General features: G+C 69.7%; 4 protein-coding genes across 8 annotated transcripts; 1 reads left to right on the forward strand and 3 right to left on the reverse strand.

The window, feature by feature from the left end:
- Positions 1-272: 272 nt before the first annotated feature.
- Positions 273-4,389, reverse strand: EFNA4 (ephrin A4; the record flags this gene model as incomplete). Its single annotated transcript, XM_084303283.1, has 5 exons — positions 4,267-4,389; positions 1,545-1,837; positions 621-689; positions 448-507; positions 273-367 (listed from the first exon to the last, which is right to left on the reverse strand). The coding sequence occupies exons 1-5, from the start codon at positions 4,377-4,379 to the stop codon at positions 273-275; spliced, it is 630 nt and encodes a 209-aa protein (XP_084159409.1). The 5' UTR covers positions 4,380-4,389.
- Positions 4,390-7,048: 2,659 nt separating this feature from the next.
- ADAM15 (ADAM metallopeptidase domain 15) lies at positions 7,049-15,543 on the reverse strand. 5 transcript variants are annotated; one of them, XM_084303173.1, is made up of 25 exons: positions 15,332-15,543; positions 14,204-14,307; positions 13,400-13,476; positions 12,930-13,008; positions 12,762-12,838; positions 12,497-12,677; positions 12,358-12,420; positions 12,213-12,281; positions 11,944-12,113; positions 11,769-11,853; positions 11,554-11,702; positions 11,287-11,464; positions 11,042-11,134; positions 10,721-10,916; positions 10,543-10,651; positions 10,323-10,473; positions 10,170-10,247; positions 9,982-10,096; positions 9,736-9,874; positions 9,341-9,394; positions 8,968-9,073; positions 8,335-8,406; positions 7,934-8,005; positions 7,676-7,797; positions 7,049-7,128 (listed from the first exon to the last, which is right to left on the reverse strand). In XM_084303173.1, the coding sequence occupies exons 1-25, from the start codon at positions 15,402-15,404 to the stop codon at positions 7,086-7,088; spliced, it is 2,655 nt and encodes an 884-aa protein (XP_084159299.1). In that variant the 5' UTR covers positions 15,405-15,543; the 3' UTR covers positions 7,049-7,085. The 5 variants fall into 5 exon arrangements, with proteins under 5 accessions (XP_084159299.1, XP_084159300.1, XP_084159301.1 ...); XM_084303174.1 differs by lacking the exon at positions 9,341-9,394; XM_084303175.1 differs by lacking the exon at positions 8,335-8,406.
- Positions 15,544-16,617: 1,074 nt separating this feature from the next.
- DCST1 (DC-STAMP domain containing 1) lies at positions 16,618-20,388 on the reverse strand (the record flags this gene model as incomplete). Its single annotated transcript, XM_084303284.1, has 16 exons — positions 16,618-16,866; positions 17,050-17,163; positions 17,259-17,401; positions 17,521-17,637; positions 17,774-17,900; positions 17,978-18,073; positions 18,188-18,287; positions 18,455-18,612; positions 18,690-18,811; positions 18,975-19,118; positions 19,249-19,426; positions 19,500-19,639; positions 19,720-19,848; positions 19,936-20,010; positions 20,085-20,210; positions 20,289-20,388. 16 exons carry the CDS (start codon positions 20,386-20,388, stop codon positions 16,618-16,620), a joined length of 2,118 nt encoding a protein of 705 aa, XP_084159410.1.
- Positions 20,389-20,475: 87 nt separating this feature from the next.
- Positions 20,476-24,142, forward strand: DCST2 (DC-STAMP domain containing 2; the record flags this gene model as incomplete). Its single annotated transcript, XM_084303285.1, has 15 exons — positions 20,476-20,785; positions 20,867-21,037; positions 21,143-21,244; positions 21,331-21,525; positions 21,644-21,709; positions 21,825-22,038; positions 22,115-22,272; positions 22,366-22,530; positions 22,641-22,808; positions 22,905-23,005; positions 23,081-23,211; positions 23,319-23,434; positions 23,511-23,604; positions 23,705-23,962; positions 24,043-24,142. The coding sequence occupies 15 exons, from the start codon at positions 20,476-20,478 to the stop codon at positions 24,140-24,142; spliced, it is 2,349 nt and encodes a 782-aa protein (XP_084159411.1).
- Between the last annotated feature and the right edge of the window lie 1,203 nt (positions 24,143-25,345).

Raw genomic sequence — 25,345 nt, forward strand, 5'->3', positions numbered from 1 at the left:
AGGAGAAAGCGCCGTCAGGAGACGCCGTGGCACGGCCAAGGGGCGCAGCTCCAGGGGCTGCAGAGCTGACTGGCCCAGGGAGACCCCTGGGACCCCCTCACCTTCCAGCCGGGAGCCCCTGGCCCCCAGCTCAGCTCGGCAGGGGGTTGGCAGGAGAGTTGTGACCCAGGGCTGCCCCACGGGTTCGGTGGGACAGTGTCAGGAGAAAAACGTTCGCAAGCGGCCAGCGTGGCGGAGGAGCCCGTGTCCCCGCCGCAGGCAGCGCCGCGGGGTCAGATCCAGAGCAGGGCGAGGAGCGTAAGAGCCAGGCACTGGGCATGGCGCTGCGGCAGGGCCGGGGCCGCGGTGTCCCGGGGCGTCCCCGCGTCTGCAGGGGCAGGAGCAGGAGCAGAGGTCAGCGCGAGGTGGCCCGGAGGGGCCCCCACCCCAACCCCATCTCATACTCACCGTCGGGGGCCCCTCGCCCGCGGGGCTGGGAGTTGGGAACCTCCGTCACCGGCTCCGGTGCTGGAACAAACCCAGAGGGTGTCAGAGAGCCGGTACCCCCCCGGCACCAGTGCGCGCCTCCCCGAGCCCCAGTGCAAACCAGTGCCCCCCAGCAGCCCCCCCCGCGGACTCACTGGTGGCTCTGCAGCAGACGGAGACGCGCAGCTTCAGGCAGCGCCCGGCGCTCTCGGGGCTGGGCACGGCTGGGCAGAGGGGGGTCAGCAGCTGCCGCGGGCACCGGCACCGGCACCGCCGCCCTGGACGGGAGCCCCGGGGCTCCCCGACGGGCCGGGCCGGGCCAGAGCCGGGCCTGGCGCGCCCCCTCCCGGCGGAATGAGGGGCGTGAATTCCCCCCCCCCCCCCCCCATCCAGACCCCCGCGCACAGCCCCGCTTCTCCGTGCGCCTCGCCCCCGGGGTGCCCAGACGCCTCCCACACCCCTCCCGCACCTCTGGCTGCATCCGAAGTCATGGTGCACCCCCACCCTGGGGGCACCCAGACCCCCCCCCCCCCCGTGCCCTGAGCCCTCACGCAGCCAGAGCTCTGGGTACAGCCGGAGCCCCCCCAGCCCCGGTTGCATGCACACCCCCAGGTGCAATCGCTGCACCCTCCCATGTGCCCCAGTCCTGATCGCATCCAGACCCCGGGCGCATTCAGACACCCCCTCCCCCAAGATTTCTCCCCAACCCTGATTGCATCCTGCCCCCCCAGCATGATCCAACCCCAGTTCCATGCAGACCACTGCTACACCCCAACCTCCCCATGTGCCCCGATCCTGGTTGTATGGGTGCAGCCAGACCCCCACCCACTGCACCCAGACCCCCAATGCACCCCAACCCCATGTGCCACAACCCCATTTGCACCCAGACCCCAGGCACAGCTGGGACCCCCCCAGGCACCCCGGCCCTGGGGGGCAGCCAGACCCCCAGTGTACCCCAAGCCCGGCTGCACCCCGCTACAACCACATGCAGCCCCCAGCACACACCAGCCCCCACGCACCCCAACCCGGGTGCCCCCAGAGCCCTGGGGGTGCCCCCAGCCCCCGTCACGGGCACTCACAGATGTAGTAGTAGGTCTCCCCCGGCTGGAACTCGAAGCCGAGCGAGAAGGGGGTGAAGCGCTGGATCTTCTCCGAGAAGCGGACGGGCCCGAAGGGTGCTTGGGGCTGGTTGCACTCCCAGCGTTTGAAGGCCCCGGGGGTCTCGTAGCAGCCGCGGTACCCCTCCCGGTCCACCATGAAGAGCGTGAACGTCTCTGCCCGGCCGGCGGGCACAGCCCCCTCGTAGTGCGGGCAGTAGATGTCCAGGTAGTCATTGATGGACACCTGGATGGTGTAGTCGTCCCGCAGGAACCTGCCGGGCAGGAGGGGGGAGCTGGGGAGTGGGCGCCAGGGGGCCGGGAGAGACGCCCCCCACCCCGTGCTGCTCCACTCGGCCCCACTCCTCGCCCCGGCAGAGCGGGTGGCCAGGCTTTTGTTGAAACAGCTACCGGGCACCCGGCCTCTCCAAACAAACAGGCATCAGCTCCGATTAGCTGCAGCCCGATGGAGCTGAATGGGCTCAGCGGCTGCAGCTGGGGGGCCGGGGCTGGCCCGCAGGAGCCCGACCACGCGGGCCGGGGCCAGGGGCCGGGGCACAAAGCCCCTCGCCCCAGGCAGCAGCCTCACGGCCCCCAGCGCTGATCGGCGGTGACACCCCGACGGGGGGTGGCCCTGAGTGCTGCTGGCCCTGCAATGGGGCAGCTGGCGGGGTTGGCGGGGGGGGGCCTCTGGCCCCAAAGAGGGGCTCCCCCAGCTGTGCAAACCCAGCCCGGGGATGGGCAGGGGAGGGGGCACAGCCCAGGTACCTGCGCAGGCAGGCACGCAGCGACGCGGCATGAGCTCACGCCTGTGCAAACAGCTTGTGCAGCCAGGCCAGGGTGGAGCAGACACCTCTGCAGACACACACACGTGTGCACACACACACGCAGACGCACACACGTGTGCACACGCTCGGTCCTGCCAGCCCGGGGCGGGAGATGCAGCAGGAGCCCCTCTCCCCATCCCCACCCCAGCAGGGTGGCAGCCCCCACCCTGCGCCCACGTCTCCCCCCGGCCAGATCCTGCTGCAAGCAGGGCAAGCCCAGGGCTGGGCGTCGAGCTGGCAGCAGGCAGAGCCCTGGCCGTGCTGGCAGAGCCGTGGTGGGACAGGGGACTCCTGGGTACAAGGATGGGGACGTGGAGCCAGCACCTGGGACCGGGTGCTGCCCCGCACCCTTTACCAGCCTGATGGGGTGGGATGGATGTTGGGACCAGCACAGCCCAGGGCTCCCATTGCCCGCTTGCTGCGGCCAACCCAGTGGTGCTGCCCCATCTCTGGGGCCACTTCTAGCCCAGCAGGGCCAGCGGGGAGCCCCCCCCGGCCAGCAGAGCCCCCCTCCTCCTGCCCCAGTGCCCGGCCGGGGCAGTGTTTACACCAGGCTCAGATTTTTGGCAGCTGTGGCAGAGCCCGGCGCATTAATCACCGGGCCGGCAGCGCTGTCGGGGCTGGGAGGCTCAGGCCTCTGTGAGCACCCCCCCCAAGCCGGGGGCTCTTCGAGGACAGGACCAGGCGTGGGCTCCCAGCTGACTCAGAGCATCAGCCAGGCTGCTCCCGCTGGGCTACGCTGGCCAGGACGAGCCCAGGCAGGGCTGAGGGCTCCCGGGGGCCAGGGCGCACACCCTGACCCTGCAGATGGGCGCTCAGCACCCCAGCCCCGTGCTGAGCAACCCCCCTCCTCCATCACAGGGCGCCCGTGGGCTGTGGGTGCCCACATCCTACATCCACAGCTCCCCATACCCAAATTGGTGCCCCAAACCCTGCCCGGGTGTGCGCCCACCTGCCTCAACCTGGCTCCACAGGCTGGAGCCCCCCACGGGGCAGCGCGGCCCCAGGGCCCCCCGCACAGCGCTCTGACCCTGCCCCCTTCACTCTCCCCTCCTCCAGTGCCCAGAGCAGCCCCGAGCCTGGAACTGCCTAAAATGGAGGAGGCCGGGAGGGGGAGATGGGTTTGAGGCGAGCGCGGGGCTGGACCCCAGCCCAGGGATGATGGCAGAGACGCGGGCAGCACCCCCGGCCAGGGGGGCGATGCTGGGCTCTGCGCCCACCCGCACGATGCCCAGAGCTGGTGACCAGTTTGGTGCCACCTGAGGATGCCCCACCGAGGGTGGGGGGCTTGGTGCTGCCCAGGGGTGGCTGGCAGGCTGGGGACACCCAGGGCTCGCTGCCACCAGGGGCTCGGTGCCAGCAAAGGATGCCCAACGCCACCGGGGGCACGGTGCCACCCAGGGGTGCCCACGGGCTTGGTAGCACCCAGGGCTCGGTGTCAGCCGGTGGTGCCCAAAGGCTTGCTGTCACCTGGGAGTGCCCGGTGCCACCAGAGGTGCCCAATGGCTCGGTGCCACCTGGGTCTTGGTGGCACTGGAGGTGCCCGGGGCTCGGTGGCACCCCGAGGTGCCCGGTGGCTCGGTGCCGCACGAAGGACTGAGCGGCTCGGTGCCAGCCGGGGCTCGGCGCCCAGCGGGGATGCCCGGTGTGGCTCGGTGCCCACCGGCTCCGCCTCGCCCTGGGGTCCCGCCACCCCGGTCCCGCGCCCCTCCCGTCGGCGCGGCCCCGCGCCCAGGTGCCGAGCAGCGGCGGCGCCGCGCGGGCTCGGGGCCGGTGCCGCTCCCGGTGCCGCTCCCGGTGCCTCGCCCGGGCTCGGCCGCGCTGCCCGGCGCACACAAAGGCGGGCGGCCCGGGCCGCCCCGGTGCGGCGGCGCTACCTGGGGTTGCTCCCGTTCCAGTGGACGCCGTGTCGGAGGCCGCGCACCGGCGGCGGCGGTGCCCAGAGCAGCGGCGCCCAGAGCAGGAGCCCGAGCAGCGGCGCGGGGCGCATGGCTCCGCCGGCGGCGGGCGGGGGGCGGCGGCGGCGGCGGCGGCCGGGGGCGGGGGCCGGGGGCGGCCCGGCACGGCACGGCCCGGCCCGGCCAGGCCCGCCCCGCCCCGACAACTTCGGGCCAATCCGCGCTGCGCCGCCGCCCGGCAACTTCCCCGAGTGCCATTAACCCTTTGGAGAGGGGGGGGCGGCACCGGCACCCCGCCACCGGCACGGCGTCCCCGGTACCGACCGGCACCGGCACGGCACCCCCGGTACCGACCGGGACTGGGACCACCGCCCCTAGCACCGGCACAGCATCCCCAGTACCGATCAGGACTGGGACTGTCGCCCCCGGTGTCCCCAGTACCAATCGGGACTGGGACCACTGCCCCTGGCACCAACCTGGCATCCCCGGTACCGCCTGGTACTGGCCCAGCATCCCCAGTACCGTCTGGGACTGGGACTACCACGCCCAGCATCCCTGGAACCAGGCAGCACTGATCTGGCATCCCTGGTACCAATCAGGACTGGGACCACCGCCCCCGGCATCCCCGGTACCGACTGGCACCAGTCCAGCATCCCCAGTACAGACCAGGACTGGGACCGTCACCCCTGCCATCCCCAGTACTGATCAGGACTGGGACCACTGTCCCCAGTACCAACTGGCACCGGCCCAGCATCCCCAGTACTAGCTGGGACTGGGACTGCTGCCCCCAGTACTGGCCCAGCATCCCCGGTACTGATTGGGACTGGGACCACCACCCCCAGCATCCCCAGAACCAGGCGGCACTGACCTGGCATCCCCGGTACCAATCAGGACTGGGACCACTGCCCCCGGTGTCCCTTGTACCAATTGGGACTGGAACCACTGCCCCGGCACCAGCCTGGCATCATCCCTGGTACCGACCAGGACTGGGACCACCACCCCTGGCATCCCCAGTACTGATCAGGACTGGGACCACCGTACCCAGCACTGGTTCAGCATCCCCAGTACCAGCTGGGACTGGGACTGCTGCCCCTGGCACTGGCCCGGCATCCCTGGTACCGACTGGCACTGGCCCAATATCCCCAGTACCGACTGGGACTGGGCCTGCCCCCTCCCGTACTGACTTGGCGTCTCCACCCCCAGCCCCAACGGACTCTCCTAGTGCTGACTGCACCAAGACCAGTACTGACCAGAAGGGCCCAGAACCGGTCCCCACCCTGCACTGGTACCGGTGGCCTGGGGCACCCCGGCTGCAGCCAAGTGCAGTGGGAGCTGGGGGCCACCAGCACCCGGTGCTGCTCACCCAGAGGGGTCCGGTGCTGGTCCTGCACCTGGGGCAGCTCCTGCACACGTGTGTGTCTGCACAGAGGCTGGTCCTGTGCATGTGTCTGCACATGGCCTGGTCTTACACGTGTGTGTTCACACATGGGCTGGTCTTGCACACATGTGTCTGTACATAGGCTGGTCTTGCACATGTGTGTCTTCACATCGGCTGCTCCTGCACAGGCGTGTGTCTGCACATGGGCTGGTCCTGCACACACATATCTGCACACGGGCTGGTCCTGTGCACGTGTGTCTGCACATGGGCTGGTCTTGCACACACATGTATCTGCACATGGGCTGCTTCTACATACGTGTGTCTGCACATGGGCTGCTCTTACACATGTGTGTCTACATATGGGCTGCTCCTGCACACAGGTGTGTCTGCACACGGGCTGCTCTTACACACGTGTTTACACACGTGTCTGCACATGGGCTGCCCCTGCACACGCGTGTGCTTGCACGGGGGCTGCTCCTGCACGTGTGTCTGTGCACGTTGCAGCTCCTGCACGTGTGCACCCCCAGGGCCAGCTCCTGTCCGTGTGTTTGCACACAGGGGTCAGCTCCTGCTCACGCCTGTGGCTGCGTGCCCAGGGCATCCCGCAGACCCCTGGGTTGGGGTGGGGGGGACCTCAAGGCCCCCCTGGTTGCTCACAGCCCCCTTTGTGTACGGGAAGGCTGCAGGGGGGGCCTCTCCGGAGCCTTCCCCAGGCCGACCCCCCCCAGCAGAGGGGCTGCAGCCCCCAGCCCCGCACCCACCGCGTGCTGGGGGCCCAGAGCTGGACGTGGCGCTGCGGGGGGGGGCTCAGGAGAGGGGGACGCCCCCTCCCTCAGTGGGTGCAGCCGGGTTTTGGGGCTACAGCCCGGGGGGGGGGGGGGGCAGGGTGACCCCCTCGAGCTTCAGGGGGTCCCTCCTGCTGCCCCCCCCCCTCCCCCGGGGGCACAAAGCCTCAGGGCCGAGTGTCCGGGGGCGCCCCCCGACCCCCCCCCCCAGTGCAGACCCCCGAGGCCCTCTCGGGGCCCTGCCCGCCCCCCCCCCGCCCCTTCACCCCCCCCACAGCCCCCCAGAAGCGCGGGGGAACCCAGAGGAGCACCGGGGCCCCCCCCCCGCACTGCAGCCGCCCCCCGGTGCCGCCCCCCCCACCACCACCAGGCGGCGCTGGCGGCCCCCGGCGCCCTTTCCGGTAACGCGGCTGCTCCGGGGGGGGCGGGGGGCCGCGAGCGCTGCCGGGAGTTGTAGTCCCGGAGCCCCCCCGTGCCGTTCCCCGTCCCCCCCCCCTCCCGGTGCCCCGGAGGCAGCACGGAGGCAGGCTCACGGCCCCTTTATTGGCCCGGTGGCGACAAGCGGGCGGCGAGGCCCCCCCCCCACCCTCCCCACCCCCCCGGCCCGGCGGCTCCAGCGGCGGTCCCGGCCCCGCTCAGGCCTCCCGGGGGGCGCCCGCGGGGGGCGGCGGCGCCGGCCTGGGGAGGGGAAAGGGGCGGTGAGGGGGGGGGGGGAGTACGGCGAGGGGCCCCCCCCGAGCACCCCTTGTGCCTCTCTGCAGCCCCCAGCCCCACCTCACCGCCATCAGCCTCTGAGCCCCCCCTTACAGCCCTTGCAGCCCCCCCATAGTCCCTATAGCCCCCCAACAGCCCCCCAAAAAGCCCCTGAAGCCCCCCCCATATAGTCCCTACAGCCCCCCCCATATAATCCCTACAGCCCCCCAGTCCTCCCCCAGTTCCTGCAGCCCCTCCTATAGCCCCCCCCACTGTAGCCCCTGCAGCCCCCCCACTGTAACTCCTACAGCCCCCCCCACGTCCCTGCAGCCCCCCCCAGCACTACAGTCCCTACAGCCCCCCCAAAACTGCCTGCAGCTCCCCCCTAGTCCCTACAGCCCCCCCACTACAGTCCCTATGCCCACCCCCCCCACTACTACAATCCCTACTACCCCCCCCAAAACTGCCTGCAGCCCCTCAGTTTACCCTCTCCCCACCCCAAAAAAAAAAAATCCTGCCCCCCCACACTCACCTGGAAGGGATGACGGTGACGTGGGGGTGGCCGGGGGGGCTCTCGCTGCGCGGCAGTGAAGGCCCCGGGGGGTCCGAGGGCAGGGGCCGGCGAGGCGGGGGGGGCTTGGCAGGACCTGGGGGCTGCGGGGGAATGGGGGCGTCAACGCTGCGGTATGGAGCGACCCCCCCAGGAGGCTGGGGGGGCCCCAACCACCTCCCCTGCCCTGGGGGGAGCAGGGGGCCGCTGTCCTGCCGGGTGCCGCCGTGCTGCCGTTACCTGAGTGCCTGGCGCCACGGGGTCCGCAGGCAGCGGGCGGGTGGGGGGGGGCGGCCTGTCCGAGGGGGGGGCCTGGGCAGAAAGAGCAGGGACGGTGAGCGCAGCCTGGCGAGCAGGGGGGGGCACAGGGCAGAGCCTCCCAGGGCAGGGCTCTGAGGTATGGGAAGGGTGGGTGTAGAGGTTGGGGGGTGGGAGGGTGTCAGGGCTTGTGGCACGGGGGGGTGCCAGCCCCTGGGGGCAGTGGGTGCGGGGTGGGGGGCGCAGCTCGCCTGGGTGCTGAGCCCCAGCCTCTGCCCTGGAGGCTGAGCCCCTGAGGTCATGCACAGACGCATGCAGCAGTGGCAGAGGAGGGCAGAGAGAAAGGGGGGGCCCGGGGACCCCCACCCCAGGCAGGGCGTTACCTGGGAGGCCTTGGTTAGAGGGTCGGGCGGGAGAGGCCGCGCAGGAGGATCGGGCCGCGCCGGGACAGCCGGCTGCAGAAAGAGAGAGGCGGCGGAGGGCAGGCACGCCATGCAGCCGTGCACGGGGCTGGTGCAAGCCGTGCAGCATGCGGAGACCCCCCCCCGACCCAGCAAAGCAGAGACCCCCCCACCCCACCCTACAAGCAGGGGGATCCGGGGCTCAGCCCCGCTCCACGGTGGCCACCGCAGCCCCCGGCCAGGCACGGAGCCCAGGCTGCGGGACCGTGCACGGGGGCCCTGCCTGCAGCCCCCATGGGCACAGGGACAGCGTGCCGGGCACGGGGACACCAGGACAGCGGCCGGGGGCTGTGCCGGGCGGTGCCAGGCTCAGGGAGTCACGGAGCCGAAGCACGAAGCCCCAGGAGGCTGCGGGCAGCGGGGACACTCTGAGGTGCTCCCCACCGGGCATCTCCTCAGCAACAGCCGCACAAAACCCCCGTACCCAAGGCAACCGCACCGCAGGCTGGCGGCACAGCCCATAACCACGGCAACGGCAGCCCCCTCCCCAGGGAGGCCGGTGCCCGTCGGGGTGACGTCCCCAATCCCCCCCTCCCGCAGCCCCCCGCCTCTCACCTTGCTGCTGTGCATGACCTGCAGCTCCGTGGCCTGGCGCCACTGCGGGGGCCGGGGGCGCTGCGGGGGGCCCTGCCCGGCCAAGGGGGGCTCCGGCTGCGAGATCCTGCAGGGGAGAGGCAGGATCAGGCCCCGCTCGCTCCTGGCCCTTGGGTCGGACCCCACACGACAACCAAGCAACACCAACACCAAGCAGAAGCCGAAGAAAAACGAACCCCTCGGCACCGGAGGATGCGACACCCTGCGCCCCCGAGCCCGGGGCCGTCCCCACACCCCAAGGGCACTGCCAAGGGAAGATCGCAGCACCGGACGCCTTGCGAAGCAGGACGGCTCAGGGACAGCCCCCAGACCCAGGCTCCGGCAGTGACGTTACCTGCTCCAGCCGTCTGGGGCTTCTGGACCCAGGAATCGGACCCGGGTCTCAGCGCTGTGGGGAGAAGAGTTGGGGCTCAGCCCGGGGGGCTCAGCCCAGGGGGCTGGGGCTCGCCTGCAGCGCGGTGGAGAGGTGGGGAGGGCAGGCGGGGGAACCGCAGTGACATGGGACGACGAAGTGCAACGGGGTCCGCTACTTTTGCCGGGGGGGACGTGCACAGACACGGCTCGGTCACCTGCTCACGGACACGCTCATGCAAGCCCACGCGTCCCGGTCCCCGCCGCGGCCACGCGCGCGTGCCCACATACATGCAGGCAGCCCCGTGACATGCAGCCACACGCATGTGCACGACCATGGCTGGGTGGCCACCCCCGGTGCTTACCCCTGGCGCTCACCTGTACTGGCACGACGTCCCCTTGCCCAGCTGGCAGAGGTGCTTGTGCAGCCCGGTGCGGCGCGCGCAGCACAGCCCCAGCACCAGCGCCAGCCCCAGCAGCGCGCTCAGCAGCAGGGCGGTGGGCAGGGCGCTCCCCCCTGCCGAGAGCCACACGTCAGTGCCCGGCTGTGCCCCGCGCCGCCTCGGGCAGCACAAAGCCCCATTCTCTTCCCCACTGCTCCCCCCCCAAAGCTCGTGCCCTCACCTCGCTCCAGCGTGGTGGCGGGGCCGCTGTCCTGGCTGCCCCCCGCTCCGGGGCTCTCGCAGGTGGGGGGCGCCCAGCCCGGCTCGCAGTGGCAGCGCCCGTGGTTGTTGCACACCTGGGTGGGTGACACCGAGCCTCAGCCCCCAGCTGCTGGCAGCCCCCGCGTCCCCTGCAGTCCCACAGCTCACCCCGTGCCCGTGGCACTTGCTCCGGCACTGCTGGTCGCCCAGCACCGAGACGTCCTGGCACTGGTGCTGGAGGCACACCTGCGGTGGGATGTGGTGTCAGGACCCGTGGGCACGGAGAACGCCCCTGGCACCCCCCGCAGCCCTCACACTCACCTTCCCGGGGCCGCAGGCTGTGCCAGGCAGCACCATGGCTGCATCGCTCACGTCCTCGACCCCGGGCAGCATGGTTCCCTGGCACGAGCCCTCCGCTCGGCCCCCACGGGCACCGCCACGCCGGCACTGCAGCCTCCCGCAGCCGGCATCCCTGCGGAGACCAAGGGTCAGGGGTGTGGACAGCGAGGATGGGGACAGTGAAAATGGGGCCAGCACTCACTGCTGGGCACAGGCGACGTAGGAGCCATTGGCGAGCTGCCCGCAGTGCCCACGTTCGTCCCCTTTCGCGTTCAGAGAGGCCATGCAGGAGCTGGAGACAGGGCTGGCACCTGCAGCAGGAAGAAGTGAGCCCAAGCCCCCCACACCAGGCCACTGTCCCCACGCCGTCCCCGCCATACCTGGCCCCAGGAGCTGCTGGCACTGCCCCTCGTAGGTGGCACAGGCGCCGCCGTAGCAGCGCGCCCGCCCCCCAGCGCAGGGCTGCCCGTCCTGCAGGAAGGCGTTGGGTGGGCAGTGAGGTGAGACCCCGTCGCAGAACTCGGGCAGGTCGCACTCCCCCAGAGGCTCCCGGCACAGATGTCCCGCACGGCGCAGCTGCAGAGGGGCAAAGTCAGACGGGCAGGGATCCTATTGCATCCCCAGGGGTGGCACCCCAAGAAAAACCATCCCTGAGGAGGGGCTGGGAGGCGGGTGGTGGTCCCGGACCCCTCCCCAGGTACCTGGCAGTCGTGGCAGCAGGTGTCCCCTGTGGCACACTGCGCTCCGGGCACCAGCTGGCAGGTGCTGCTGTTGCAGCAGGGGTCGGTGCACTCCTGTGGGCACAGGGACTGCGCTGAGCACACGGTGGGACCCCCCGCTGCCACCCGAACCCCACAGCGGGGCCGGGACGTGCAGCTCCTGGGTACAAATTTAAGCCAGGGCAAGGGCAGCTGGGGCTCAGCCGGTGCCCCCCGCACCCCCGTACCAGGCTGAGGCCGCAGTCGCAGCCCTCGCCCGGCTCCAGGAAGCGGTTCCCGCAGCGGGGGCTCTCGGCCAGCTGCTGGGGCTCGGGCACGTTGAAGAGGCACCAGCCCAGTCCCTGCCCCAGGCTGCGCTCCAGGTCCTGCTGGCTGCAGTTGCTGAAGCTCAAGCCGGGTGTGAGCCTGCGGGGACGCAGAGGGGACAGTGAGGAGGGCAGGGGGGCACCTGCCACCCTCCCACCCTCTCCCAGAGCCCCCCTTGCAGCTCTCACCCCGTGGGCAAGTCCATGATGCAGCCGTGGTCGTGGTAGAGGTTGCTGCACTCGCAGAAGCGCCCGACGCCGTCGTGGCTCATGCCCAGGCTGTGCCCCAGCTGATGGGCCACAGTGGAGGCGATGACGAGGACGCTGACCGAGTAGTCCTGTGGGACAGGAGGGGCTCAGGGCGGGGGGGCAGCAGGGGGACAGAGGGACACGGGGGTACTGACCATGCTGACCCCCCCGGAGCGCGTGGGCGAGCACATGGAGGCTTGGACCGACATCCCCACCGCGACGTCGTCAAAGCTGGAGCCCCTGGGGAGAGAGCACGAGCCTCAGCAGGGCTGACACCGCCTGCACGCCCTGCCCCGTCCCCGCCACCTTGTCCCCGTCCCTGTCACTCACGTGAGGAGCTGCGCGTTGTCGTGGGGCAGCCGGGGCAGCAGCTCCTCCTGGCGCCACCGCAGGAACCGCTCCAGCGTGGCCCGGGCACTGCGCCCCACCTCAAACCTGTCGCCCTCGCTCCACACCTCCACCGCCATCAAGGCCACGCGCATGCCCAGCGGCTGGAAGAACTGGGGTGCACGGAGGGGGGGGGGTCAGGGACCCCCGCAGCAGCAAGGGGATGACACGAGGACACACAGACGGCATGGCAGGGGCCCGGCTCGACTCACCGTGTCCACCTGGTTGGCGATTTCCAGGGTCCGGGTGCGGGCACGTTTCAGGTCGGGGTAGTTCTGGAACTGTGGGCGCAGGGAAGGGCATCAGCAGGGGAGGGGGCAGCCCCTGGCACCGGGCGCCCACCCATCCTGCACTCACCGCAGCGTGGTCCAGCACCATCACCAGCTCCACAAACCGCGGCTCCGCCACCGAACGCTTGCCCTGGGGGACAAAAATGGGTCAGGGCAGCAGCAAGGGGACCCTGCTCTGGTGGGGGAGGTCCCCAGGGCCACCTCACCCTCTGCAGCCGGGGCGGCTCCGTCTCCACCTCCACCGGGGGAGGCTCCGGGGGGCCCTGCCCACAGGCCCTCGGTGCCAGCCGGACCTCCCGCAGCCGGTACAAGATGTGGCTCCCCACGGGACCGCTGGTGTCTGGCTCCAGCCCGTAGCTCCTGTTCTCTGCCACTCGGAAATGGCCACTGCAAAGAGGGGACCAGGAGGGGACCAGGCATCAGCGGCACAGCACGACCCGGGCTCGGGGACCACCGGGGCTGGGGGCTCACCTGAGTCCGGAGCAGGCACAGAGGCTGGCCCAGGAGCTGGGGAAACCCCGCACGTTCCCCCGGTAGCAGCAGTGCTCCTGCAGCAGAGAGAGGATTAGGGGCTGGCCCCGTGCTGGGGGCCCTCTGGGGATGGGGAGGGCTCGGGGACGCAGGGCACCCAGGTCCTACCTGCCTGCTGGCCTCCTGCACCACCCGCGTGCCGTTGGGCAGGTAGTAGAGCAGCGCCCCGGTGCCCAGCACCAGATCCCTGCCAGAGGAGTGTGTCAGCCCCAAGCCAGGGTCCCCCAGCTCGCCCTGCTCCGAGCACACCGCAGACAGAAACAGGGCCCCCGGCATCCCCCCCCCAATCCTGCTCCATGTCTGTGGATGGAGACAACAACCCCAGCCCCCCACCCCATGTGGATCACAGATGGGGACGGGGCTCATGGGACCCCCACCCTGCAAACATCTTGGAAATAGATGAGACCCTCACCCACATGCGTCATGGGTGGGGATGGGGCCCTTGGATCCCCCACCCTGCACCCTCCTCGGGGGATACAGGACCCCCACCCCACACAAACCACAAATGGAGACAGGGCCCATGGGACCTCCACCCCACTCCTCCCACCCCCGCCCTGCCCCGCCAGCCCCCCCCTCACCAGTTTTGCTCCAGCTCCAGCACCAGCTGCGCTCCCTCCAGCTCCAGCATCACCTGCAGCCGGCTGGGGAACCCTCCCTGCGACAGGCAGCGGTCACAGCGGGACCCCCACCCCAAGGACCCATCCCCACCCATCCCACCCCATCTCTACGTGCCCTCCGAAATGCCTCGTCCCCCAGCTGGGTGCCAGCAGGGCCGGGGACCCGCCTGAGCCTGGCGCGTGCCCACCAGGGAGGGGCGGAAGGGATCCCCCCGTGCTCCCCGGCCCCCGCCCTCACGCCGCGCAGGAAGCGTCCCTCCCTCGGCAGCGCATTGTGCGGGGACGGGGGTGTCGGACGGAGCCGCCGCCACCACCCCCAGCCCCCCCCCCGGCCGCCCCCCTCGCTTCCTGCCTGCTGCGGCGGCGGAAACGCTGGAGAGACTCCCAACGGCCATGGGGTGGGCTGGGCCCTTCCGCCCCGGCCATGAGGGGTGCTGGGCGCACGGTGGGTGCCAGAACCTGCTAGGGTCCCTCCCAGCACCGGGAGAGGAGAGGAGAAGGGGTCAGCAAACCCCCTCCCACACCCCACCGGACCCTTCCCCGTTGACCTTGGGGCTGAGCAGCTGCGCCTGGAGTCTCCAGGTGCTCGGTCCCTTGGGGGATTTGGGGTCGGGGGCACTCGGATGCTGGGTTTCCTGCTCCAGGAAGGGTGCAGGGGGATGTGGCGAGGCCACGGGCAACCCCCACCCCACCACAATCCCACTGTCACGAGCCAGGCAAACACCCACGTGGCACGGGCACCCCAGGGAGGCGGCGGGGGCTCACCTGCATCGCCTCCTCCAGGCGGAGCGGCCGCTCACCCCGCAAGACCCGCGGCGTCACGTGCCAGTAGTGTCCCAGCTCTGCAGGGTGCTGCTGCCAGCTGTCACCTGCGCAGGGCCCAGAGCCACTGTCACGGCTCGGTCACCCAGCACAGTCCATGTCCCACCCCCCCAGCATGGGCAGGAGGGTGGGGAACAGGAGCCAGGGCTCCCAGGCTCACCCCAGCAGCTCCCAGTTTGCCACTGGGTGAAGCCCCTGAGTGTCACCGGTCCCAAGGGACCAGGGCACTGAGCCTTGGAGGTGCCTGGACGTGGCACCTGCAGCTGGGACGTGGCACGTGGGGTCACGAAGGAGGCTGTGGCCCCACATCGCAGCACGCCCCGGGCCAGGTGGGATGGGTTTCCTGGGGTCTCCTGCCAGCTCTTACGTCAGCTGCCGGCACCGAGCCGCCCCGTACAACCCGCCTGGGGACCGGGGAGGCCTGGCCCCAGCTGACTCAGTGTCCCTCGCCCCTACAGCTCCCCACGACGCTTCCCCACCCTCCGAGAGGGCTCTGAGCACAGCCCGGGGCCACGGCAGGACACCTGCACGCCCCCATCCCCACCGCCCCGACACTCCGGGCAAGGGCTGGACCCCTCCACGCCCGGGCCGTGGCGTTGTCCCCAAAATCTCCCGAGGCTGTGACAGCCTTCCCCACGTCCCGGTCCCACGGGAGCCTTTCCCTTTTGCCGCCGCCCCTCTCTCCCCCGGGAGCCGGTGGTCCCCAAGCGATGCCGAGTGCCCGCTGGCACCGAGCGGAGACCTCGGGGAGCCCCCCGGGAGGGGTTGGCGGGGGCGGGACAGACGGACGGCCGGACAGACGGCCGGCCCGGCCCCGGCTGGTGACACACGGCCGAGGAGGTGACGCGGCAGCCGGTCCCAACCGGGACGAGCCCCCCCGCCCGGCACGGACAACGCCGAGCCCCCTGCGTACGGCAGCTCCCGGGTACCGGGAGGAGGAGGGGGAGGAGGAAGATGAGGAGAAGGAGGAGGAAGATGATGATGATGATGAAGAGGAGGCAGAGAGCCCGGTGCCCGCCGCCGGACCCCGCCGTGCCCGGTCCCAGTCCCCGGTTCCCGGTCCCCGCTCACCTGCGCCTCTCCCGTGCGCCCCGGTAGCGGCGGCGAGCAGCACCCCCAGGGCGAGGAGCAGCGCCCGTGCCATCGCCCTGCCGGCACCGGGGCTCGTCCCGGAGCCGGTACGGGCTGCCGCGGCCCCGGGCTGGCGGCTCCCGAGCTGAGCCGGCGCGGCCGCCCCCGCCGGTGCTCCCGGTGCGCATTGCACCGCCACCGCCTCCACCGGCAGCGGCCCGGCCCGGCCCGGGAGGAGGAACTTCCTGCCCGCCGCCGCCCGGCTCCGCCCGCCGCCGCCGCTCCGCCGGCGACGCCCAGCCCCGGCCGGTGCCTGGGGGACGGCGGCGGCTCCGCCTCGGCTCGCGGCTCCGGGGCTCCGCGCAGCGGCGGCAGCGGGCGCGCCGGGGAGCTCGGTGTGGCTGCCCGGTGTTCTGGAGAGCCCCCCGCTTTCGGTGCCGGTGCGCAGCAGGGTCTCCGCCTGCAGCGTGCCTTGGGCTGGGACCCCCGGCTTCACCGTCCCGTGTGCTGGAGACCCCCACCTTCATCACCCCGTACACCGAAGACCCTCACCTTCATCGCCTCACTCGCTGTGGACCCCCACTTTCACCATCCTGTATACCAGAGCCCCCTGCCTCCATCACCCCATACACTGGAGACCCTTAACTTCAATACCCCATACACTGGAGACCCCCACCTTCATCACCCCGTACACCGAAGACCCTCACCTTCATCGCCTCACTCGCTGTGGACCCCCACTTTCACCATCCTGTATACCAGAGCCCCCTGCCTCCATCACCCCATACACTGGAGACCCTTAACTTCAATACCCCATACACTGGAGACCCCCACCTTCATCACCCCATACAGCAGAGGCCCCCACCTTCATCACCCTGTACGCTGGAGACCCTCACCTTCATCACTTCACATGCTGGAGACCTTCACCTTCATCATCTCACATGCTGTGGATCCCCACTTTCACCATCCTGTATACCAGAGACCCCTGCCTCCATCACCCCATACGCTGGAGACCCCCACCTTCATCACCCTGTACACTGGAGACCCCCACCTTCATCACCCTGTACACTGGAGACCCCCACCTTTACCACCTCATGCACTGTGGGCTCCCAACCACACCACCCCATACACCAGAGCCCCCCACCTCTGTCACCCTGTGCAACAGAGACCCCCACTTTCACCACCCCCTACACCAAGGCCCCGCACCCTCAGAGCACGTCACCCCACAGACCTCACCACTCACTTTGGGGGGGGGACACTCAGTGTTTATTGCAGGGTGCCAGGCGCCCTCAGGCCGCGTACCCCTCCTGCTCCTCGCTGCTGTCCTCGGAGAGGCCATGGTCCCCGGGGGTGCAGGCGGGGCACACACGGCCCACGTCCCTCCAGCAGGGCCCGCAGTACGTGGCACCACAGGCAGGTGAGGGGCAGGCCTGGTGGTCCTGGGGGGACTCGGGCTCCCCGCACACCGTGCACGGCCGGCGCACCCAGCGGCGCAGTCGCGGCCAGCGCCGGCAGCACCACTCCAGCAGGGACGTCCCCTGCAGCAGGGACGGGGACACGTGGGGCTCCAGCTGCCCCATGGGGAGGACCGGCCACCCCAATGGGGCAAGTAGGATGGACCCGGGGAGCGGGGGACACCCTGTGCTGCCCATCCTGGCGTAGGCAGGGGGGGGCCCAGCTCCCTGGTGTGGTGCCAACCCTGTGTCCCCGTCCCCACTCACCAGGGCTGGGTAGCGGCGTGCCCGCCGGGCGATGCGCTTCCTCTGCAGGCGGACGAAGCAGTGCCGCTGCCGCAGCAGCTTGTTGTAGAGGTAGAGCACGCGGCTCTTCTCCCGCTGCGCCGGGCACAGGCTGTGAGTCCCCCCAAAAAAACCTGGAGCCCCTGGGGATGAGCGGGGTCTGGGGTTCTGGGGTCAGTGCCACCGCTCACCTTGGGGAAGTAGAAGGCGGCGATGGCGCGGCGCAGGCGGTACATGTAGACCTGGAGCAGGCACAGCAGCACCAGCACGGCCAGGGGCAGGCAGCTGTCTATGTACTGCTGCTGCGTCATGCCCCGGGGCTGCGGCAGGCAGACTGGAGACCGACAGTGGCACTGAGCAGCTCTCGTGGGTGGGAGCAGCCAGGCCAGGGAGCCTAGGGGGGCTCCCATCCCCGCCCCATCTCCAGGGATAAATCCCCAGGGGGGCCCTCACCGAAGTTGGACGTCTCCAGCTCCGTGTCGGAGGAGGTGTTCAGGGACCCAATGGTGCTCCGCAGGAGCCGAGCCATCAGGGACGTGCCCGTCACGTGCACGGACAAGTGGTGGCTGCCTGCGGGGGAACAGGGGCACGTGGGGGCTGCGTGGCAAGGCTGGGGGCTGGGGATGCAGGCGGGGGGGGTAAAGGCTTTGCCATGGGTCTATGGGGCTGGGAGCTGCCCCCCGGGGGCTGTGGGGCCAGGTCTCACTGCGGAAGGAGTACTGCACGAAGGAGTGCTGGTGGATGATACTCAGCATGGTGTAGAGCGTGTGGTCCAGGCCCCAGGCGAGCAGCAGCAGGAGCAGGGGCGGGATGCACTCCAGCAGCTCCAGCACCTGCGGGGAGCGGGGTCCTCCACGACCTGCCCCTGGCACCCCAACCCCACTCCCCCAGCCCCCCCCCAGCCCCTCACCACGCTCTGCAGCTCGCGGGGCTGCATGGCCAGGCGGCACGGAAAGATCACGGTGGGGATCTCCGCCCGGCGCAGCGGCAGCAGCGTCCGCTTGTTCTGGGAGAGGGGAGAGCAGGGGGGCTCAGTACAGCCCTAGGGGGGTGTGGGAGGACCAGGGGGTGGCGGGGACCCCTGGGTGGGGGGGACCCCCTGCCCCATCTTCCCCCTCACCTGCTTTTTGCGACGGGCATCGATCTGGCGGAAATAGGTGGTGATGTAGAGGTTGTCAAAGCAGATGTCCTGGCAGTACTTCTTGGTGTAGGAGAACGCCCTGGGAAGAGAGGGGGTCCCGAGGGAGGCAGGGGGCAGCTGAACCCCCCCCCCAGCATCCCCTGTGTGTTCACAACCCACCATTCCTGTCCCTAAGGGAGGTTCCCATCCCTCCGTGCCCTCCCGGCCCCCAGCCCCAGGGCTCAGCCAGCCCAGCCCACTGCTCACGAGATGAAGACGAGGAGGAAGGTGAAGGAGAGCAGCAGGCGAAAGAAGGAGAAGGCCTGGCCCAGGCGGGCGCTGTGCTGCTGGATCTGCGAGGTCACCTCCTCCACGATCTGCTCCCCGGACACGTTGATGCCCACCAGCATCTCGTGGTGCTCCTCCTGCAGCGGGGGGGGGCGTGGGGTCAGGCACGATCCTGCCCCGGCCCCAGCACCGGGTGGATGGGGCGGGCGCCCACCTGTACGACCACTTTAGCACTGAAGTGCTGGCTGAGGTTGTTGATGGAGTTGTTCAGCATGTCGTACATCTGCCCAAAGTTGCCCTCGACAGGGATCCTGTCCCAGCACCAGCTGTGCATGACTGGGGGGGCACGGAGGGGACAGCACTGGTATCAGTGGGGGATCCCCCTGGCACCTCCCCGGCACAGGCTGGGGCTCACGTCCAAGGGGTCTGGCAAAGAGGGCTGAGCTCCCAGAGCAGTTCCCCCGTGGGAGGCCGGGGCTGGGCCCCCCCCGCCACCCACCCTTGACGATGTGGCAGAGGAACTTGAACTTCATGGGCAAGCAGAGGAGGTGGCTGATGAGGGGCACGATGATAAGCGCCATGCAAGCCTTGTGCTTCTTGTCGAACCAGTCCCGGCACCGCTGCATGGCCTGGTCCACGACATCTGGGGGGGCAGATGTGGGGGGCTCAGCTCAGAGCACGGCTCCCCTGCACCCCGACCCGTGCTTGCTTGCAGCCGTGAACCACCCAGGGCTTGTGGGGGTGAGCACCGGGCTCCGCTGTGCCCCACTCACAGGTGCAGCGCAGTTTGGTTTTCATTTCATACAGCTTCTGGGTGCTGAGCCCGGCCTGCGAGTCCGTGTGCTCGCCCTGCTTCAGGTCATACCCCTCCTCGCTGGCCACCTCCTCGTTGAGCTCCACGAAGGCGCGCGAGATGTTCTGCGTCTCGGCGTCCAGCTTCTGCCCACCACGCTGCAGAAAAGGGGAGCGGCTCGGCCCCGTGCCCCCCGGCCCCCTCCCGCCGCCCCCCGCCCCGCAGCCTCACCACCATGTCCTCCATCACCATGCGCAGCGGCACCGTGGACACCCGCCAGAGGTGGCGGCTGTGGTTGACCTGCAGCTCCGTCACGCAGCCCACCGCGCGGATCACCTCGTCCAGGTTGTGCCACACGTTGGCCACGGGCCCTGGTGCAGGCAGGGCTGGCTCAGACACCCCCCCCCAAAAAAACAGGGACCCCGTGAGGGCAGCGGGTGGGGGTCCCTACCGTTGTAGATAGCAGCAAGGACGAAGGAGAGGACGAAGACCCGACCCTCCTTGCCCAGGAACTTGGGGGCCACCAGCAGGCTGGCGCAGCGGATGTGCGGGGACGTGGCCCAGCCCAGCGCAGTCACCCCTGTGGGGAGCAGAGACCTGTCCCCTCGGCCCCACGGGGGACCAACGGCGCCCATTGTCCCGTGCCTCCCCCCAGCTCCATCCTCACCTGCCAGCCCGCACGTCAGCTGCACCTTGCGCGTCTCCGAGAGGTTCATGGGGACAATGAGGAGTTGGCAGAGCCCTGAAACACCCGCACAGTGCCCTGAGTCCCCGGTGCCAAAAATCCCTGTGTGCCCTGCACCAGGACACACTCACCAAGGCCGAGGAGGCTCCCGATGCTGGCACCAAGGAAGAACTTGGTGCCGCGGTGCTGGTCTGGCCGGCTCCAGAGGAACTGGCTGCACGAGGTGGGCAGCAGCGTGACCGCTGCTCGCTTCAGGGCTGGGTGGGGAGGGAAGCATCAGCCCTGCCCTCGCCCGCATCCCGTGGGGCCAGGAGCCGGGCAGGAGAGGCCCTCACTCGTGTTGGGTGGCTTCTGCCTCCTGTGTGCCTCCGTGCCAGCCATGCTCTCCAGCCCCGTGGCTCGGTGCTCGTCCCAGCAACGGGCGGGTGCTCCCATGGAACCGCTGTGTTGTGAGCCGCCCGTTGCCGTTCCACCGGCAGCATCGGTTGCAGGAACCGCACCGGGAGCCTCAGAGACCCGAGCATGGAGCCAGTCACGGGGCTGAAGAAGCTCCGGGGCTGGGCAAAGAGGGCCTGGGGCAGGCAGCCGCGGCAGAAGCGCTGGCTGGAGGAGGACAGCAAGGTGCGGGAGGTGGCCCGCAGCACCGCCGGCTTCGCGCTGGGCATGGCCCTGGCCAGCCTGTACGGGGCCCTGGTCCTGCTGGCGCAGAGCGGCAACCTCTGGTACTGCCTGGTCACCACCATCAGCCTGGGCACGGCGCTGGGGCTGGGCATGGCCTTCTCCATCAAGGTGCGCGTCTCCGTGCTGCTCACGCTGCCCCACATCTTCACCAGTAAGCAGCCGGGGTCCCGCAGCGGGGGGCACGGGAGGTGCCGGCCCCCCGCAGAGCCCCAGGGCCACCCTGTCCCCACAGGGGAGGGCAAGATGCTGCTGCTGCTGCTGGCGCTGGGCATGGCTGTGCAGGGGCCCTGCACCAACATCCTGCACAACTTCTCCCGGGCCGCCGAGTCCCTGTCGTGCGGTGCTGAGCTCGCCCTCAACCAGACGGCCGAGAGGCTGCAACGTGCCCGGGAGCCACTGCTGAGTGAGATGGGGGGACTGGGGGAATGGGGGGGACTTTCCCTGAGGTGTGGGAGGAGGTGGGCTGCCCACAACCCTCGAGGTGCGCTCAGGGCCCTGCTCTCCGCAGAAGTGCTGGCCAAAATCAAGGACATTGCCCAGAAAGCCAAGGTGGTGGGCGACCGCGTGCGCAAGTTCTTCCGCTCCATCATGGACTCCGTGAGCCACGTCGGTGCGTGGGGGCTCCCGGGCTGCCCCCAGCCTCATCACCCCCCGAGCCCCCGGTCCCCGTCCCCATTGCCCTCTCCCTGCCCGCAGCCCGAGCCCTGCGCAACGTGTGGCGCTGGCTGGCCAGCGTGGGCGAGCTGTGCAACCAGGAGCTGGGCACGCCGTTCCGCCGCTGCCTGCGCCTCTTCGAGGAGGCCAAGGACAACTGCGAGCGCGCGCTCTCCTTCCTCTTCTTCCTCTGCTACATCATCATCACCTTCAGGCCACTCTGTGGCCTGGCCAACGGTGCGTACATCCCCCCCCAGCCCCTCTGTGGTGAGGGGGGCACAGCAGGGCAGAGCCACAACCGCTGCCTGCCCCACTGCTGCCTGCCCCACCCTGGCAAAGCCTCCCCTTTCCGCAGTTGGCCTCCTCTTCTGCATCATCCCCCAGTACATCCAGTCCTTCCTCAAGAAGACGATCGCAGCCCGTGAGCATCCCAGCACTGCCGGGGGGCTGGGGACCCCCCAGTGCCCCCCATTTCCCCTTTTCTGTCTCTCTCACCCTGACCCCCAGCACCGCCCTGCTCCTTGCCACCCCCACAGCCCTCAGCAGAGCGCTGGACCGCGTGCGCAGGGAGTTCGAGTTCAACATCTCGGCCGTGCACCACTTCGACATCAGCCTCAACTCCAGCAAGACCCTGGCTGATGTGGCCCTGGACATCATGGAAGGCGTGAGCCGGCGCCTGGAGCCCACCCGCCAGGTCGTGGGTCTCTTCGCATATGCCTCCTCCTGCGCCATCCTCTACCTGTACCTGAAGTGAGGGTGCTGGGGCTCTGCTCCGGGGGCTCGGGGAGCCCAGCGAGCCGTGCCCAGCACCCCACACCCTCCCCAGGGCACTGCGGTACCGCCACCGGTACCTGCGGGACGACACCTTCGACAACGTCTACATCACGCAGCGCTTCATGGACATGGACGTGCAGCGAGCTGAGCAGGGCAAACCCACCGTGCTGCCCCTGAACTTCTGGGAGAGCGACCGCTACATCCACCCCGGTGAGCCCTAAGGTGGGGAGGGTCCCCCTGTGCCGTGGAGCCAGGGGGGGTCCCGGCATGGCACAGCCTCACGGTGCTCCCGTGCCTGCCCAGGGATGCCGTGGCTCTCGCAGCAGGAGCGGCGCCGCTATGTGCTGGAGCTGACAGGGGTGCTGCGGCACGTGCTGCTGGGGCTGAGCCTGGTGCTGGCCGACTACAGCCTCTTCTGGCTGCTCGACCTGGTGCGGCACCAGATGCAGGGCGAGATCGTCGCGAGAGGTGAGCGGGCGTCCCTGGCCTGAGCCCTTCCCTGCCCCCCCTTTCTGCTTTGCTGGCTCGGGGATGAGGTTTTGGGGTCCCTCCATGCCCCTGACTCAGCCACCCCACAGCCCCAGCAATGCTGGCCGTCAGCGTGGACGGGACGGGCTACACCAGTGAGATCTTCCAGGACCTGGTGTCTGCCTTCGACGTGCTGCAGCAGGGCAACGTCTCGGTGCTCTCCCAGCGGTGCCTCCTGCAGCCCGTGGAGCCCGACTACGGCGCCTACATCAGCATGGGTGACTGAGAGGCCGGGCAGGGGGTGCCCGCACCCCGTGCAGGGTGTACAGAGGTTGGGGGGGGTCACCACGGCATGACCCATCCCTTCTTTGCAGGCATCCTGTACGGCATCTGCCTCTTCGTTGCCATCTTCGGCAACCACGTGGGACGCCTGCGGCGGGTGGTGTGTGCCGCTTACTACCCGGCTCGTGAGCAGGTGAGAAGCCCCCACCAAGGCGCTCCCACCCCCAGCAGCCGCTCGCCCTCACCCTCCTGTCACCTTCGTGCCCAGGAGCGGACGTCCTTCCTCTACAACACCATCCTGGCACGGCGGGCAGGGCTGGTGCGTGCCCTGCGCGAGGCGGTGAGGATGAACTCGGGGGATGCTGCGCAAGGCAATCTGTTCCTCTTCCTCACCTCCAGGCAAGTGTCCCTGTTACGCACCTTGCTGGGCACTGCTGGAGCTCGGTGACAACCCTTGGGGTGGCTTTGCCCTGTCCCCACTGAGCTGTCCCCGTTCCTTCCTGCAGGGTGCCTGCCTTTGCCCGGCTGGTTCGGCTCCTGGGCATCCAGAGGAAACACTGCCTGGCCTGCGGGATGGCGGAGCAGAAGGACTTCATCGCGTGCATCACACCCGACTGCAAAGGTGGGCAGTGGGAGGAGGGGCAGGAGCCCCCCCACGCACACACACACCTATCCCACCCTGCTTGCTGTCCCTCCAGGGCTGTACTGCAGAGAGTGCCACCAGACCCTGAACAACGTCTGCTCCATCTGCATGGGTCCCCTGAGCTACAAGGACATGGGGGACGAGGAGATGTGAGCAGGCTAGGGGGGGGGACACGGGGGAAGGCGTGGAGCTGGGGACATCCCGTGGGTTTGTGGGATGGGGGGGGCTTTCTCTGCCCTCTCCCCACAGGGACTCCAGCGACGAGGAGACGGTGGGGCTGTGGCTGGGAGCGCTGCGGACGCTGCGGGGCCACGAGCAGGAGGAGCTGCGGGAGCAAGGGCGGCTGCTGAGGCAGCGCATCCAGGAGGTGGCGGGGGGCCAAGGGGGAGCCCGCCGCCTGCCCCCTGAGTTGTTGGCCCAGCTGCGAGCCCGGCTGAAGGAGGAGGCGAGCGAGGAGAGCGATGGGGACAGCTACGGCGTGCCTGGTGAGGACAGCTCCTTCTCCAGGTGAGGACTGGGAGAGGTGGCCTTGGGGACATGGGGGTGCGGGTCCCTGATGCTGCTCTGCCCTCCCCATCCCCTCCCAGCCTTGATTTCAGCTACCAGGAGCAGCCCGAGGGCAGCGGCAGCGAGCTGGAGGAGGTGAGGGTCCTGCAGCCACCCAGCAGCGAGGGCAGGGCCGGGTGACGGCAGGACGGTGCCGCGCAGACAGCTCGGGGGCTGCGGGGACACAGCGCAAGGCTCTGGGGATGTGGACGGAGCCCCAGCAGTGCAGTGGAAGCCGTGAGCTGCTGGGGCAGATGGGGAGGGGTTGGTGAATAAAGCACCCGGTCTTCAAGCCACCAGTGTCCTCATGCCCTGAGCTGGTGTCTGGCACCGCTGCAGTGGCCCCGTCCTCCCCCCTCACTGCACCCCCAGCTCCAAGCCCCAGCCCTGCGCTGTCCCCAGCCCTGCTGTAACCCCGTCCCCATCCCTCACGGTGCCCCCAGCCCCGTCCCCATGGTGCCCCCAGCCCCATCCTTGTCCCCAACCTTGTTGCTCCCCCTCCTCCATCCTGGTGGCTCTCCCACCTCTGTCCCCGTGATGCCCCCAGCCGCACGGTGCCCCTGTCCCCACGCTATTCCCAACCCCATCGTGCCTCCACCTCCATCCCAGCAGTGCCCCCTGCCCCCTGTGTCCCCCCAGTGTCCCCAGCCCTATCATGGCTCCATCTCCATCCCTGCAGTGAACCCAGCCCCATCACCGTGGTGTCCCCAGCCCCATCACTGTGATGTCCCCAGCCCTATCACGGTGATGTCTCCAGACCCACTGTGCCCCGTGGTGTCCCCAACCCCATGCAGAGCTGTACTGGTGTGTGGGGGGCTGGACAGACAGACGGGGGGGCGCACGGGATCCCTGCTTCTCTGTTTATTATCAAGCAGCCTTCGTTTAAAAAAACAAACAAACAAACAAACAACAAAAAGACGCGACCCGGCGGCGCGGGGGGCGCGGCCGCCCGCGGATTATTTCATTTGGTTTCTTACACCAGAGAGGTTCAAGTAGCCGAAGATTTCAAGTTCACCATAAGGCACTTTAAAGCCATGACAGGAGCCAACCCCCCCCCGTCCCCATCACCCCTCCCGTCACCCCATGGCAAGGGACAGACACGCAGAGGCCAGGCAGCGCTGGCGGGCAGCAGCGGAGGGGCATGGGGAGGGGGGGGTGGAAGGGGGGGGAATATATTACATCATCTTTTTAAATATAGATAAACTCTTATTTTAGGCAAATAGTGCCGGTCCCCTGCCCCCCGGGCGTGCCGGGGGGGTCTGCGCCCTGGGGGCATGTGCAAAGGGCAGAGGGGTGACCGCGGGGGCCCGGCCACCCCGGGGAAGGGGTCCCACAGGGCCGGGG

Source organism: Netta rufina, assembly GCF_964035555.1.
Source record: "Netta rufina genome assembly, chromosome: 29".
Taxonomy (NCBI): Eukaryota; Metazoa; Chordata; class Aves; order Anseriformes; family Anatidae; genus Netta; species Netta rufina.

Coding starts and splice junctions, on each gene's coding strand:
- ADAM15 (XM_084303173.1), bottom strand. CDS start 15,404: ATGGCACGGGCGCTGCTCCTCGCCCTGGGGGTGCTGCTCGCCGCCGCT. Junction 11,703..11,768: donor GCTCCGGGGGGGTCAGCATG/GTCAGTACCCCC, acceptor CCTGTCCCACAG/GACTACTCGGTCAGCGTCCT. Junction 10,917..11,041: donor CCTGCTGCCACGACTGCCAG/GTACCTGGGGAG, acceptor GCCCCTCTGCAG/CTGCGCCGTGCGGGACATCT.